Source organism: Eutrema salsugineum, unplaced genomic scaffold (assembly GCF_000478725.1).
Source record: "Eutrema salsugineum unplaced genomic scaffold, Eutsalg1_0 scaffold_4, whole genome shotgun sequence".
In the NCBI taxonomy this organism is placed as follows: Eukaryota; Viridiplantae; Streptophyta; class Magnoliopsida; order Brassicales; family Brassicaceae; genus Eutrema; species Eutrema salsugineum.
This window is the reverse complement of record NW_006256686.1, coordinates 3,667,280-3,683,234: the sequence shown is the minus strand read 5'-3', so window position 1 is coordinate 3,683,234 and position 15,955 is coordinate 3,667,280. Positions and strand designations below refer to the sequence as shown.

At 36.7% G+C, this 15,955-nt stretch overlaps 1 protein-coding gene and 1 pseudogene across 1 annotated transcript; one reads left to right on the top strand and one right to left on the bottom strand.

The window, feature by feature from the left end:
• Nucleotides 1-846: 846 nt before the first annotated feature.
• On the bottom strand, nt 847-10,860 carry LOC112084379 (annotated as a pseudogene).
• A 46-nt stretch (nt 10,861-10,906) lies between these two features.
• LOC18013886 (putative pentatricopeptide repeat-containing protein At3g08820) lies at nt 10,907-13,037 on the top strand. Its single transcript, XM_006418461.2, has one exon. The coding sequence runs from the start codon at nt 10,907-10,909 to the stop codon at nt 12,962-12,964; it is 2,058 nt and encodes a 685-aa protein (XP_006418524.1). The 3' UTR covers nt 12,965-13,037.
• Nucleotides 13,038-15,955: the final 2,918 nt, after the last annotated feature.

The following is a 15,955-nucleotide window of genomic DNA, read 5'->3' as shown; positions in this document are numbered from 1 at the left end:
TATTCACAATAGATGAGTATGAATTTTTTGGCAATATGTGCTTCACGTAGGATGCAAAAAAAAAAAAGTAGGTAGTTAACAAAATATGCGAGCCCCCTCTAGTTAATTGAATTAGGATGCACAAAAAAAAAGTAGGATTCAATCAAAATATGCAACGTCCTTACTTCAATCAAAAGCATCTCGGAAATCAACACGATTCTAATCATATCAGTGTTTTAGCCACTTATTTGTTCTGATATCCAATTATAATTTTTTTATCAATTAAATCAAGAATTGTGAAAACATTTTAAATATGCCAATTTATAAAACAGTTTCGAAATACATACACATGTAAAAATAATCCTTGTTATCAGTCCCAAGGTCATGAATATATATACCTCTACGTGCAGATAATCAGAACAAACAGTTTCAGATTTTTCCTTCTTTGTACTTCGTTTACCACTCAGATTATTAGACAAAGAATTAACAATTATAACCTTGTTATGTTGTCTGTGCTGAATTATAAACTCTTTAACAATTAGTTTAAATAGAACCTAGCCATAAAGATGATGAAATGTGTTCAAACGATAGAGCTGAAAACAAAGAAACTATGAAAAAGTATATACAATTTATGACAACACAATAGATAGAGAAAACAAACAAAATCAATTGGAAGATAAGGAACAAAACCAATATACATAGAATTAAGAGATTACCGTCGGAATATCAGTGAGAGTAGCACTACTCATGCCAGCGATGACAATTTATTAAAGCAATAGAGCTAGCTCCGGCTGAACCGTAAAAGTCCCAATTCAATTCGTGAGACTGTACCAGGTGATCAACTGGAAGAGAAGATAAATAACCAAACTACATAGCAATAAAGATATTACCGTCGGAATAGCTTTGATAGCTTTCTCTGCTGGCTTTAGCGATGACTCTCTTGGCCGGAAAAAGCTCCAACTGCATCAAAAAACAATCAAAGATAAATTACAAAACAAAGAATCTTCAATACACGTCTATGTCGGGAAAGCAATTAAACCAATAGAGTAACATGGAAAACTAAATTGAAACCCATAAAAGGAGAAATAACTAACTTGTCGCTGGTTGAATAGTTGTAGAGTTTTTCAGAGGCCGTGATACTATTTCTGTAACAAACGTCTTCAAAGGAACACTATACCTATTGAGACCCGCAATGTGAACACACTTGAAAATTTGGCTGTTTGCAATTCCTGTTTGCAAGCCCTGGACAAGAAGACAAGAAATACATTTATGTAGAGTACACATGAAACAGCAGTAATACAGAGGCTGGAAATGCAACAGATTGTAAGTTGTACTACCTTAACGCTCGGACTGCTTCTTTTGAGCATCCTGATTGTGACAAGAACCAGGACGCCTTTATATTCAACAGTATATAATCAACAGATTTCATTGCCTTATTTCTATTTTCCAGTTCTGCTTTGGAAGCCATGTGTTTGCTCTCAGCATGTACATCTTTGCTTAGTATGAAGACGGGATTTCTGCTAAGATCTGCATTGTTGTACCTATATGCATGAAAAAATTTATCTCCATTGCTGAATTCAGTCCCCGAAGACACAGAAAGAATACTGCAATGAGTCAAGTAAGCCAAAAGCATATCCTGGTCCATCATCTCGTGAAGTGCACAAAAGAATTTCCCCAGCATTGCAAGTGAATATGAAAAAGCCAGAGGTGGTATGGAGGTCATGCTTAGTTTGTCTGAGAGAGGAACTGAGATTATCAGCATCAGAGACGCAGATACCTGTCGGCTGATTAATCCAGATTTATTTACAGAAGCTGCCTCTAACTGAAGAGCATGACAGAGTACGCAAAGAAATGATTACTATGCCTATTATAGTTGATGAGTCATGAAAAGAATAAAAAAAAATGCTTGCTTACCTTCTCACAAAATTTATCGTCCTAAGAGTACCTCGTAGAACTCATCTTCAAAACCATGGATAAAAACTCCAGCTGCAGCAGCGACATCAGCTGATTCATTCGAAAGATGATTCTGAGGTTTCTTCCCTTTTCCGGCTCCCAGTACTTTTTTAGAAAGTGTTTGTAGTATAATGCTTTCTGATGCAGCCCCTATTATCCCAAATCCCTTGAAGACCTCTACCCTCACGTCTACACTCATATCTCTCACAATTGAACAAAGCTAAAAACATGTTTATAAGAAAACATCAGGCAGTTGGTTATTGTAGTTCCTCAAGATCACTGAGAAACAATCTGATAAAGTCTTCGCCACAAAAATTGTTGAGTGGCTACTCAGTTTCTTGTTTGAAAATACAATAAAAAAATTCAGCCTTTATGCTAAATCAATTTATAAGAGATGAACTAGTTACCTGGAGAAACACACCATCTGTACACTCTTTTCTGTTCATCTCTACCTCGGATGCTATCAACACTTTGCCCCACATACTGACGTGCATATGCAAAAAGTTACCAACCTTAACTAGGTATGTTTGGATTTTCCAGCTAATAACAATACTTTTCAACTGCAATTTCATCAATTAGAAAAACTTACGGCACGAACTGCATGTTGAACAATGCCATTTTGGTTTCAAACCAAACTAGAAGAAATCCAGTTAAGAAGGAGTTGGTGGAACAGTTGAATGTATGGAGAAAGATAAAGCTCTATCTAGCCTTTTGACTATGTCGAGTATTTTGTGAAAAAGGTGTAAGCTAGAGAAAAGTTGTTGCCTTTTATTTCTTGTATAAGTCTAATGTTTTGCATTGTAATCGAGAACACTTTTTGGCAAAAATGAAAAAACAAGTTTGTTCAAACTCTTTGTTCTCCTTCTTTCTAAATGAGCTATGCACTATATCAAAATAGAGTATTCTGTTTTGAGAAGAAAAACAACATGGTATCAGAGCTCATGATGATTCATGGAGACTCACAGAACAAGATGGTGGCTGTAGAAGACTCAGCAACAAAGAAAATCAAGATGGTTCAAAGAAATAACAAGAACAAGATGGTGAAAGAAGATATCAAACTCGGCAAAAGAACAACTCAAGCGAATGTTGAACATGATGAAGAAGAGAAGAATCACATGTTCACCGCAGAACAAGGAGATGGAGAATCAAGCAAAAGAAATGCTTGGCTCATTGATAGTGGATGCACTAATCACATGACGCCAACAAAGAAATGTTTGTGAGACTTAACACAAACATAAAGGTTCCCATAAAGGTTGGAAATGGAGCTGTGCTAATCTCAAAAGGAAAAGGAGACATTGAAGTAATGACTAAGAAAGGGAAAATGATCATAAGAGAAGTCTTCCTTGTTCCTAAACTTGGTAAGAATTTGCTAAGTGTACCGCAAATGATTACAAATGGATACAAAGTCACCTTTCAAGAAAAATACTGCATCATTCATGACAAAATCGGGAGAGAAATAGGGAAAGTGCAATGGTAAACAAAAGCTTCCACATCAAATGGAATGCAAATGAAGAAACTGCAATGGTGGCCAAAGATAAAAGTGCAGAACTATGGCATAGAAGACTCGGTCACACCGGCTACAACAACTTGAAGGTTATGCAATCAAAAGGGTTGGTCACAGGCTTACCAAAGTTCAACATAACTCAAGAAGGATGTGAAAGCTGTATCATCAGCAAACACAGTCGTGACTCATTCCCAAGAGAGTCTGAGTCAAGAGCCAATGAAAAGCTGGAACTTATCCACAGTGACTTGTGTGGACCAATGCAAAACACTTTTTTCAGCGGAAGCAGGTATATACTTACCTTTATTGATGATGTTACTCGAATGGTATGGATATATTTTCTTAAAGCAAAGTCAGAGGTCTTCAAAACGTTTAAGAGGTTCAAGAATCTTGTTGAGAATCAAGCAAACTCTAAGATTAAACGGCTCAGAACAGATAGAGGATCAGAATATCTATCAGGAGAATTCACCAAGTTCTTGGAGGATTGTGGCATTGAAAGACAACTGACAGCGGCTTACTCTCCACAACAAAATGGGGTTTCAGAAAGAAGAAACAGGAGCTTGGTGGAGATGGCTAGAGCAATGGTTAAAGCCAAAGGTTTTCCATTGAAATTTTGGGCAGAAGCTGTTTATAATGCAGCTTATGTACAAAACAGAACACCGACTAGAGCTCTCAAGAATACAACTCCTCTTGAAGCATGGAACGGTACAAGACCATCAGTTGGACATATGAAGGTGTTTGGTTGCTTGTGCTATGTTCACATCCCTGATGAGAAGAGAAGAAAATGGGATGACAAGTCAAGAAGAGCTATATTTGTTGGATATAGTTCACAAACTAAAGGATACAGAGTATATCTCTTGGATGAAAACAAAATAGACATCTCAAGAGATATCATATTTGATGAAGAAAGTCAGTGGGATTGGACCAGGAAGGAAGCTGTAAAGGATTACAAGATATCTATTGAGAATGAGGAAGGAGAAAAACACCAAAGAACTGAAGATGTCGAGCCAAACCATGATGAATTTGCTGATGAAGGACCTACATTTCAAAGTTCAAATGAAACAAGCTCAGGAGGAAGTTCTAGTCGGGTTAATAAGATAACAAGATCACTCGCAGACATTCTACTTACGGCTCCGTATGCAGACTTAGAATACTCGGCTGTAATGGAAGGATGTTACAGTGGCTTAGAGGAACCAGCCATATTTGAAGAAGCAGTCAAACACAGCGAATGGAGTGAGGCAATGGAGGAAGAAATCAAAATGATAGAGAAGAATGAAACATGGAAATTGGTTAAAAGACCATCAGACAAAAACGTAGTTGGAGTGAAGTGGATTTACAGATTGAAAACAGATGCAAAAGGAAATGTGGTGAGACATAAGGCAAGATTAGTTGCAAGGGGTTCTACTCAGCAATATGGTGTTGATTATTTGGAAACATTTGCTCCGGTTTCAAGACATGAAACTATCAGATTGCTCATAGCAGTTGCAGCTCAAAAGGGTTGGAAACTTTTCCAACTCGATGTCAAATCGGCATTTCTAAATGGGAGGCTAGAAGAAGAGATTTATGCTGAACAGCCTCTCGGGTTTGAAATGAAGGGAAAGGAAGATCATGTCCTCCTGCTGCACAAAGCTCTCTATGGACTTAAACAAGCTCCTAGAGCTTGGTACAGCAGAATAGACGAGTTCTTCCAAAGAGAAAAGTTCAAGCGAAGTGACAATAATCATGCTCTATACACAAAAGAAAGCAATGGAAAGCTTTTGGTCGTATGTATATATGTTGATGATTTCATTGTCACAGGAGATGATGAAGGCATGGTAAATGAGTTCAAGAATACTATGAAGGATGAGTTTGAAATGTCAGACTTGGGTCTACTGAATTACTTTCTTGGAATGGAGATTGTGCAAAAACAGAATGGTATATTTCTTTCAAAAGAATGTTATGCCAAGAAGTTGTTGAAGAAATTCAACATGGAGGACTGTAAAATCATGACTACGCCATTGATACCTCAACGCAAACATCAGGAAGAACAAGAAGAATCTATTGATGGCAAGGTTTACAGAATTCTAGTGGGAAGTCTGTTATACTTAACTGCTACAAGACCGGATTTGATGTTTGCTGCCTCTTACTTGTCTAGGTACTTGAAGGAACCAACAACATCTCATCTCAAGGATGCAAAGCGAGTTCTGAGATACATCAAGGGAACTATTGACATGGGTCTATGGTTTACTAGAGCGAAAGAAGCAAGTCTTGTTGGTTACTCTGACAGTGATTGGGGAGGATGCCGAGAGGATTTGAAATCAACCACAGGATATTGCTTCAGTATTGGATCTGCAGTATTTACTTGGCAAACTAGCAAGCAGGATACCATTGCAAAATCAACAGCAGAAGCAGAGTATATGGCGTTATGTGCATCATCAAACCAAGCAACATGGTTAAAGAGATTACTTGAAGATTTGCGGATAAACTCTCAAGAGGGAGTACCTATTTACTGTGACAGTCAATCGGCTATAGCTATTGGGAAGAATCCAGTTCAGCACAGAAGAACTAAACACATTCAAATCAAGTACCATGTCGTTAGAGATTATGAGAGGAATGGGGAAATTCAGTTGAGATTCTGCAAAGGAGAGGAACAACTAGCTGATGTGTTTACAAAAGCTTTGAGTGGACTAACCTTTAAGAGATTTCGTAACAAGCTCGGTTTGATTCAGAAAATGGCAAGTGGGAGTGTTGAACAATGCCATTTTGGTTTCAAACCAAACTAGAAGAAATCCAGTTAAGAAGGAGTTGGTGGAACAGTTGAAAGTATGAAGAAAGATAAAGCTATATCTAGCCTTTTGACTATGTCGAGTATTTTGTGGAAAAGGTGTAAGCTAGAGAAAAGTTGTTACCTTTTATTTCTTGTATAAGTCTAATGTTTTGCATTGTACTCGAGAACACTTTTTGGCAAAAATGAAAAAACAAGTTTGTTCAAACTCTTTGTTCTCCTTCTTTCTAAACGAGCTATGCACTATATCAAAACAGAGTATTCTGTTTTGAGAAGAAAAACAACACTGCAGAAGATCTGACAATATCTTCAGCATTGCCTAGCAGCTCAACAGCACGAGTATAGCAACCTTGTATAGCAGGGGCGTGATCAAAGGCACCAGCGTTACATAAATAAACCAGCCTATCCAGAGCTACTTTTCTGATATAAGGATATGGATTCTTGGTAAACCCTAAAAACAATGTGAAAAATACGGACGAGGGGACATTGAACCTCTCCGCATTCCTAAGTAGCCACATCCGAGAAGATATAGGTGCTCCGAGGCATATGGACGCAAATACCTCACCGTCGATTCTGGAAATTGTGGTGGCGATGCTAGGGTTCATCTCTGATATCGACGCCAGAAGAACAAGCGATTCCACGACAATGCATCTGTGGCTCGAATCAGCGACAGAGTTTTGAAGGCGGAGCAAGTTGGAGAAGACTGAGTTGAAGATCTGTTTTGCTAGTTCCTTTCTACAAAAGGAAAGGTCGGAGAGGAGCTTGAGGACGTAGCAAAGAATCGCCAAGTCGTCTCGGCTTAGAAAACTAGTAAGAAAGTCAAAGCCGAGGAAATTATAAAGCCGGGAGTGTCAGTATTGATAATGAGTGACCTAATAGAAGCTAGAATGTGGAGAGAGAGTGAGTGACTGTAAACTCAGATTAAGAAGAGTTTCGCTCCGACCCGCCTAAACGATTAATCAGCCAACTAGGTGCTGATCGGTGCTGATCGACTTTCTTCCTCCTAAAACCGAATTATCAAAAAAAGGGTGATTTATTTGAAAAATCAGAGACTTAAAAAAATAGGGCCCAATAACAGGCCTAACTGGAGCGTATAGCACAAGGAATTTGCTTTAGGCCTACAATTTAGCTGAGAAATTACTAACAATTTTGAAATGAAGACTCATTTATAGTGCAGCTTCCCCTTATAAATTAGAGACAATTTGCTAAATAGACACAAGACCGGTCAAAATTTGTTAGAAAGTAAAATCAGTGAATCACGAGAAAAGTTTGAATTCGAAATGGTGGTAGATTACGAAAAAAACCCTCAAGCAACCCTCAAACTGACTTTCCCTATTTTGCTAACCCTATTTTTGATTTATTTTAAATGACATGAAAAAGATAATATCGACCTCTATAGATTCTTGTAGATAGCGTATGTCTGCTTATAGGCTTTTGAGAACCACAAAATATTACCGCTATAGAATTTCTCTCTCATCATTCTTCTTTACTTAACATATAATTTATACAATTACATAAAATCTTATCAAACTATATACTTTGTTAGCATGGTAAGTTTCTGCATGCTTAAAACAAAAAAAAAGATTTTTGCAATCTTTGACACCTCTAAGTTGCTATATTTGATTCGATAACTGATTATATCAAAACCCATTAACATATATGTTATACATTTACATTAAACGTTAGCAGTCTAAATAATTCTTTAAAACTGTTTTTAATCTCATATATGTTAACATATAAGTTATACAATTACAAAACATGTTATGAAACTATATAATTTGTTAGCATGTTTAGTTTCAGTTGTTATATTTGGTGTAATAATATAGTTAACATGTTAAGTGGAATATTAAAGATATATCAAAATATTTGTTAGATAGTATTAACATTTGTTGATTGTTAACTTTCAAATTAACATTTTTAAAATATTTGTTAGATGGTATTAACAATGGTTGATTGTTAACTTTCAAATTAATATTTTTCCAATATAACTCATCGAGATCTCCATCTTCAACAATCTCCTCTCAATCTCAGATCCATAGTTTTAGAGAAGAAACTGAGTTTCTAATTTACATCAGCAGATACATAAATTCAGAGAAGAGACGAAACTAAAATAACTTTGATTTAGATAAGATCAGCAATTTTGATTAGTTCTCTCGAGAAAATTGAAATCAAACCAGAGAAATCTGAAGTTTGCAGTGGAACATTTGAAGAAGAGAAACAACAAAAAAGTTCGCAGTCAAATTTTTGTGGAGAAACGTAGAAAGAAAGAAGAAGAAAGAAAGAAGAAGAAAGAAGAAGAAGAAGATAAAGAATATAAGATATGAGTGAAAAAATTTTAGCTAGGAAGCTCGGGTATATAGGGGTAAGATAGTATTAAATAAAATTAAATAGTATTTGAATAGTACATTTTCTTTTTTAGCAAATTATGAATAGTATTAGGTATATATGGCACATTTACTTTATAAATTATTCCAGTTTTACGATGTGGGACAAAACTAAGGACCTATTTAAAAAAAAAAATGTTCATAGGTATTGATGGGTTTGAGTTAAAAATAGGTCCTCAACACATTAATATGTCCTCTAGGAAAATGTCACGTACTCACGTTTTCGTTGAAGTCTTCCAAAATGTTATTGAACATAAATTCCTTCGATATTTCAAAATAATTCACAATCATATCACCTAGTATATATTATTTTGGTAAAGTTTTAGTACTCGACCAATGATTTTATCCTTAAGTTATTCAAAATTTAATAAGATATATTTCTATTTAAAAATATTGGATCAAGAAACTAATATCATACCTATACTATTAAAAAGGAAGCATTTTTTGTGTTCAAAAATATTTTCTTCATTTAAAATTATTCTGTTTTTAGATAACTGCTATTTCTGTTACCAAATAAATTAATTCAGTTAAATATTAATAAAAATTATTTTTTTATATATATAAATTTAATTTCGAAATTCAAATAAAATTGAAGTTATTTTACATTTCCTTATCTACCAAAAATCAAAAAAAATTATTATCCTTACAAAAAAATAAATCAGATATAGCTCCATCTTGCTACACTCAGAGTCAAGTAAGTTTTTGTCTTTTTTTCTCCCTTGTTACTCTTATTCCCAAGTCTAATAATATAAAAAGTTTGTTGTAAAATCCGCTGTCGTCGTCAGTCGTCACATATTGTAATTAAAATTAATATTTGAAATGTGTGTAGTATAATTACGTTGAATGTACAATAATGTATTATACGTCATACGGTAGGTTTTGCCATTGGTAACATAACTTAAATTTCGTTAAGCTTACTTTCTCCATTCCAATTTTTAATGACGTTTCCAACCTAATTATGTTTTATTTGAATTTTTTTAGTGAAAAATGAGATTATAGGAGCAAGCAAAAAAAGAAGAAAAGGAGACAACTAAGCAAATGAACTTATACCAAATCAACTTGATAGTAAAACGAATTGAATTGAAATCAATGATTTGATGCAAATGGGAAAGCTAGTGTTACTTGGCATACAAGTAAAAGTATTGTACCAAAACAATTAAGGAAAATTATTTAAAAGACTAAAGATTATGACCCATGTTCAAAAAATCAAAATTGTGCTAGGGTTAGTTGGGCGGTCGAAGTTCGTTTAGTGCTTAGACAAAAAAATTGGAAATTAGTCGATAATTAATCAGGATTAATTTTTGTACGTACTATTTTTTTAATTTATACTAATAAATTTAATAAATTATTTATTTTATATTAATATATAAAGATGTGTATTAAGTAAAAGTTATTAAAATTTTTAAGTGTAAGTATAATTATAAAATTTATTAAATAATTTAGCCCTTGATACAATTCTATGATGTATAAACCTATTTTTTTGGATTACCAAGAGTTTCTGGGTCAAAGTCCGTAATCTCTCCAGGCCCAAAACTACAATATATAATATTAGTTTCGTCTCAAAAGCCCTTCGAACCAGCGACATCTAAATTTTATCTGATATTTACTAATTAAACTATTGACTCTTGGTCTTATTAATATTATTATTAGTAAATTTTCTAATTTAATATCATCTCTATTATTGAGCTTTCTATCCTAAATGTATAGATTTAATAAGTGTATATAATAATTAAGTTTTTGTTGTAAAAGAAAGTGGTAAAGTTGACAAAAGAAAAAGGAAAAAAAAATGGTAAAAGTCCTACATCGAAAATAGAGTGAAAGTCAGTCAAACTCACCATGTTCTATAAATAGTGCTATACTCCAATTGAAAAACATAGTATTTTAAAGCATCAATGAACTAGAGTTTCTATGAAAACGTGCATAATAGTTGACCTAGAGGATATATTTGTGTGTTGAGGACTCATGATAAATTTTTAAAAAGTCGGTTTTTGTTTGTCACACATCGAAAAACTGGGGTAATTTAGAAGTGGAAGCTGTACTTTAAACAAGTGTCTCATCTGGTAGGAAAATGTTTAATTACTCAGCCAAGTAGAACGCACATAGCAGAAATTGTGTACCATCAGTTGGGCTTACTGGGCCTCTTATTGGGCTCGGATTTTTTTTATTAGTCTCCGATATCTTCCATAACCCAACGTTTTTTTTTTAAATCAGTTTTATGTGGAAGAAAACTGGTTATCCGCGTAAGCTGACCGCATAGCGGGATTACACGGTAATACCATCGCTATTCATTTCAAGAGTGATAAAAATTGGCGGGAGATAAGAGCCATGAACATTGCCACCAACACGTCATCAGCATCGAAAGCCCAACAAATTAAAACCTTAATCTCTATCGCATCTACCGTCAATCACCTAAAGCATATCCACGCTTCCCTCATCCGCCACGATCTCCATCATGACACTTTCCTCATCAACCTCCTCCTCAAGCGAACTCTCTTCTTCCGCCAAAACCATTACTCCTTCCTCCTCTTCTCTCATACCCAATTCCCCAACATTTTCCTTTACGATACTCTCATTAATGGCTTTGTCAACAATCATCTCTTTCATGAAACCCTCGGTCTCTTCCTCTCCACCCGCAAACACGGTCTCTCCCTCCATGGTTTCACTTTCCCTTTCGTTCTCAAGGCCTGCACCAGATCCCAGAATCTCAAGCTCGGGATTGACCTTCATTCTCTTGTGGTTAAATGTGGGTTTAGTCACGATGTCTGCGCTATGACGAGTTTGCTCTCTGTCTACTCTGGATCTGGGCGTCTTGATGATGCCCACAAACTGTTCGACGAAATTCCTGAGAGAAGCGTTGTATCTTGGACGGCCTTTGTTAGTGGGTATATTTCTGCCGGGAAACATAGGGAGGCTATTGATCTGTTCAGGGAGATGGTGGAGATGGGTGTGAGACCAGATAGCTATTTGATTGTTCGGGTTCTAACTGCTTGTGTTCGGGTCGGGGATCTCGACAGCGCAGAGTGGATTGACAAGCTCGTGGAAGAGATTGGGATGCCGAAGAACTGCTTTGTGTGCACAACACTTGTCAATCTCTATGCAAAGCGTGGGAAGATGGAGAAAGCACGTTCTGTTTTCGACTCTATGGCGGAGAAAGATATTGTTACTTGGAGCACTATGATACAAGGCTATGCGTCGAATAGCCTCCCGAAAGAAGGTGTAGAGTTATTCCTCCAGATGTTGCGGGAAAATCTGAAACCCGACCAGTATTCCATTGTCGGGTTTCTTTCTTCTTGTGCAAGCCTAGGAGCGCTTGATCTAGGCGAATGGGGGAGTAGTTTAATTGATAGGCATGAGTTCTTGAACAACCTGGTTATGGGCAATGCGCTGATCGACATGTATGCAAAATGTGGGGCTATGGCTCGAGGTTTTCAAGTGTTCAAAGATATGAAGGAGAGGGATAGAGTTATCATGAACACTGCAATTACTGGTCTGGCCAAGAATGGCCACGTTAAGCTCTCGTTTGCGGTTTTTGGACAAACAGAAAAGTTAGGTATCTCACCTGACGGGTACACATTCCTTGGACTGTTATGTGGGTGCGTTCACGCAGGGCTAATCCAAGACGGGCTTCGGTTTTTCAACGCCATGAGCTGCATTTACTCGTTAAAACGCACGGTTGAGCACTATGGTTGCATGGTAGATCTTTGGGGCAGAGCTGGGTTATTAGGTGACGCATATCGCTTGATCTGCGATATGCCCATGAAGCCAAACGCGATAATCTGGGGAGCGTTATTGAGCGGATGCAGACTGGTCAAAGAAACTCGGTTAGCAGAACGTGTTCTCAAAGAACTCATTGCTTTGGAGCCGTGGAATGCAGGAAATTACGTTCAGTTATCTAACATATATTCAGTAGGTGGCAGATGGGACGAAGCGGCTGAAGTGAGAGACACAATGAACAAGAAAGGTATGAAGAAAATCCCGGGATTTAGTTGGATTGAATTGAAAGGGACGGTCCACGAGTTTCTCGCAGATGATAAGTCTCATCCTCTGAGCGATAAGATATATGCAAAGCTAGAAGATTTGGGTAATGAAATGAGGCTTATGGGTTTTGTTCCAACAACAGAATGTGTTATGTTCGACGTTGAAGAGGAAGAAAAGGAAACGGTCTTGGGGTATCACAGCGAGAAGCTTGCGGTTGCGTTTGGGCTGATCAGTACAGTTCACGGTGAAGTGATTCGAGTGGTGAAGAATCTAAGAGTGTGCGGAGATTGTCATGAAGTGATGAAATTGATATCGAAGATCACGAAAAGAGAAATTGTTGTTAGAGACAACAATAGGTTTCATTGTTTTACAAATGGATTTTGTTCTTGCAATGACTATTGGTGAGCTCACTATTTAATTTGCAACAATAGGTTTCACTGGAAACTAAAATGATTTCAAATAATACAAAAACTTCAAATATCTTATTATAGATTCTATAACTTTTTGAGTTCATGTAGTAAATGACAAGTTAACAGTAAATATCGACCACATTCATACCCCATGGGTCGCGGGATTTGTCTCACTTGTTGTGACTTGTTAACTAAATATTTATATGTCACTTCCTATTTATATTGAGTAATTACAAATACATAAATAGTAACACTCGGATCTTATTCTAACTCTACTTGACCATTAGCCGAACCATCCCTTGAGGTTTGGATTATTGAAAAGAAACAGAACAGACAAATCTATATTCAGTCGCTTCGCACATCCTGTGTCCACCGATGCAATAATCCTAATCTCTCCTGGTGCTTAGCCCCAATCAGCAGCACTTTATAAAGCCGCAACAGGTTATTAGAGAGCTTCAGTTCTTGAAACAAGGGAACTGTGAACTCTTTCCTTACACAGATAAGAAATTGGATGCTTCGAACCATGATGCAGTTTTCTGTAACAAACGTCTTCAAACGAAACTTTTTGCCTATTGAGGCCCGCAATGTGAACAAACTAGCCCTCAGGTTCATGTAATTTACTGCACTAAACATGAATCTCTTCTCTCTCTCATCTCCATTGTAGAGGTTTGGGTCCAAGTACACAAACTGGCAAGTTTCATCGCTTTTGGATATTCTCAGCCATAAAGAGGTATCTCTCGGCACATTTAGCAGCATGATCTCGCACGGTATAGTCAGTGGTAGCCCAGCCACAAAGGAAATCGGAATGTAAGGACCATTACCAGGAACCTCGAGCTCACTGACACACTGCAGATTACCAGATAACATAAACTGTTCGAGAGAGAAACAATTGTATTTCTTGATGAGATCAAACAGTCTATAGCAATTTATATCTGCATAGCTTCGAATCTCTTGCAATGACTTCTTACTTTCAGTTACAAAATTTGTTGGTTTGGTGCATTGTTCATGGTGGAGCTCTAATTGAGATACTGTTGAAGATAACTTCTTCTTGCAGCTAAGGCGGCAGCAGATCTCAGATTTATATAGCCTTAACAAGTAACCAAAAATTACTAGCTCCAATACTAGTGAAACCTCCGTAGAAAGGCCTGTGAATCTACACCTTATCTCCATTTTTTTTTTTATCTCAACTTCTTCCATCAGGAGTTCCGGCCAGTTCTACAGATTTACACGTGCTGGAGTGTCTTGAGTATTCGAAATGGGGCCACACCTGAACGAAAAGTTCTATTACGTGAACGTATTAACACATAAATTCTAATGCACCACTGGAGATTGAAAAATTGGCTGTTTGCAGTTCCTGTTTACAAGCAAGAAGACAAGAAAAACATTTATATAGAGTACACTTGAAACAGTAGTAATACAGAGGCTGGAAATGCAACAGATTGTAAGTTGTACTACCTTAACGCTCGGACTGCTTCTTTTGAGCATTCTGATTGTGAGAAGAACCAGGCCACCTTTATTTTCAACATTATATAATCAACAGACTTCATTGCTTGATTTCTATTTTCTAGTTCTGCAGTTCTGCTTTGGAAGCCATGTGTTTATATATATATATATATATATATCTTTGCTTGGTATGAGGACGAGATTTCTGCTAAGATCTGCATTGTTGTGCCTTTATGCATGAAAAATTGATCTCCTTTGATAGTTTGTGACATCCCAAACTTAGGGTTGAAGTCCATTTTTTTTTTTCCTCCTGCGGCACAATCTCTAAAAATCCTTCTCTAAAAATGAGCCCAAGTTCTCCAAAACCCAAGAGAAGAAAATAATAGCCTTAAGTGTGAATAAGTGTATTTTTGTTATTTCTTCTCCACCTTATACCTAAGAAGCTCGACCCCCTCCCTATATAAAGGCCTGCCACTTTCTTCTGAGAGCCATACCGAGTTAACGTAATGAAACTCGATAATAATCTCTATCCGAGTGAGGGTTTTGCTGAGTCGTTTGCCAGTAACTCCGATCGAGCTAGGTGCAGATCTTTAAACCTCTAGAAAATATCTCGCTGCAAAAAATCCATAGCAGTTTGTAAATCATAAATCCGAGGTAAACTCTGCTTTTTAAGCGAGCTCAAAATTGGCAAAAAATCATTTTTTCCGCAGATCTGATTTTTACCAGTTTCGCAGAGCCAACTGGAGAGAAGTTTTGCCGTCGATCTAGAAGGATCCTGATCACGGTCTACACATCAATTTGAACCTTTTGCATCCAACTTTTCAGATCAAGTTTCAGATTTCAATTCTAAGGTGGGATACGAAAGTTATGGGCTTGCCTTCTCGACCAAGAAAGAGTTTAGTCATGCGAATCTGAAATCCTAGTTTTTGTATTGTGTGTATCACAGGGTTTGGATAACAGCTTCTACTCTTCAGACTCTTCTTTGTGGTGTTTTCAAGGTGAGGACTAGATGTGGACTCCTAAAATGCCTTAGCTGAAGTAGGAATATGTGTATGTTTGATATAGGTGATATATATGATTGTTGTTTATTGCATTTGAAAGATGGTTGAATGCATAATTATGTGAAGTAGATGTTTGTTAGGCATGTAGCACGATTGTTTGCTGCTGGCGTCATGGGTGTTGAGCCATGGAGCATGGTATTGTTTGTTGGCTGCACGAAAGACATGATGAGAAGTGTAGTGCCATGGTTCCACGAAGGATTCGTCAGTGAGTGGGTCAAACAGCTGACGAGTTGCAGATGTTAATGAAAGAAAAAGTAAAGGAGAATGAGTACTTTAGACCGAGGTCTTCGGGAATGTAATATAGTATTGTTAGGATGATTGACTTGAAGTGAATTACTGCATATAGAAATGATTATCTCATGACATGTAGAAATGTATTAAGAACATATAGGTTGTTGTGTGTTTATTGCTTATATTGTGCATATTCTTTATTGCTATTTCAAATAATGTATCTAAGAATCATGTGTGGTCCATAAGCACAC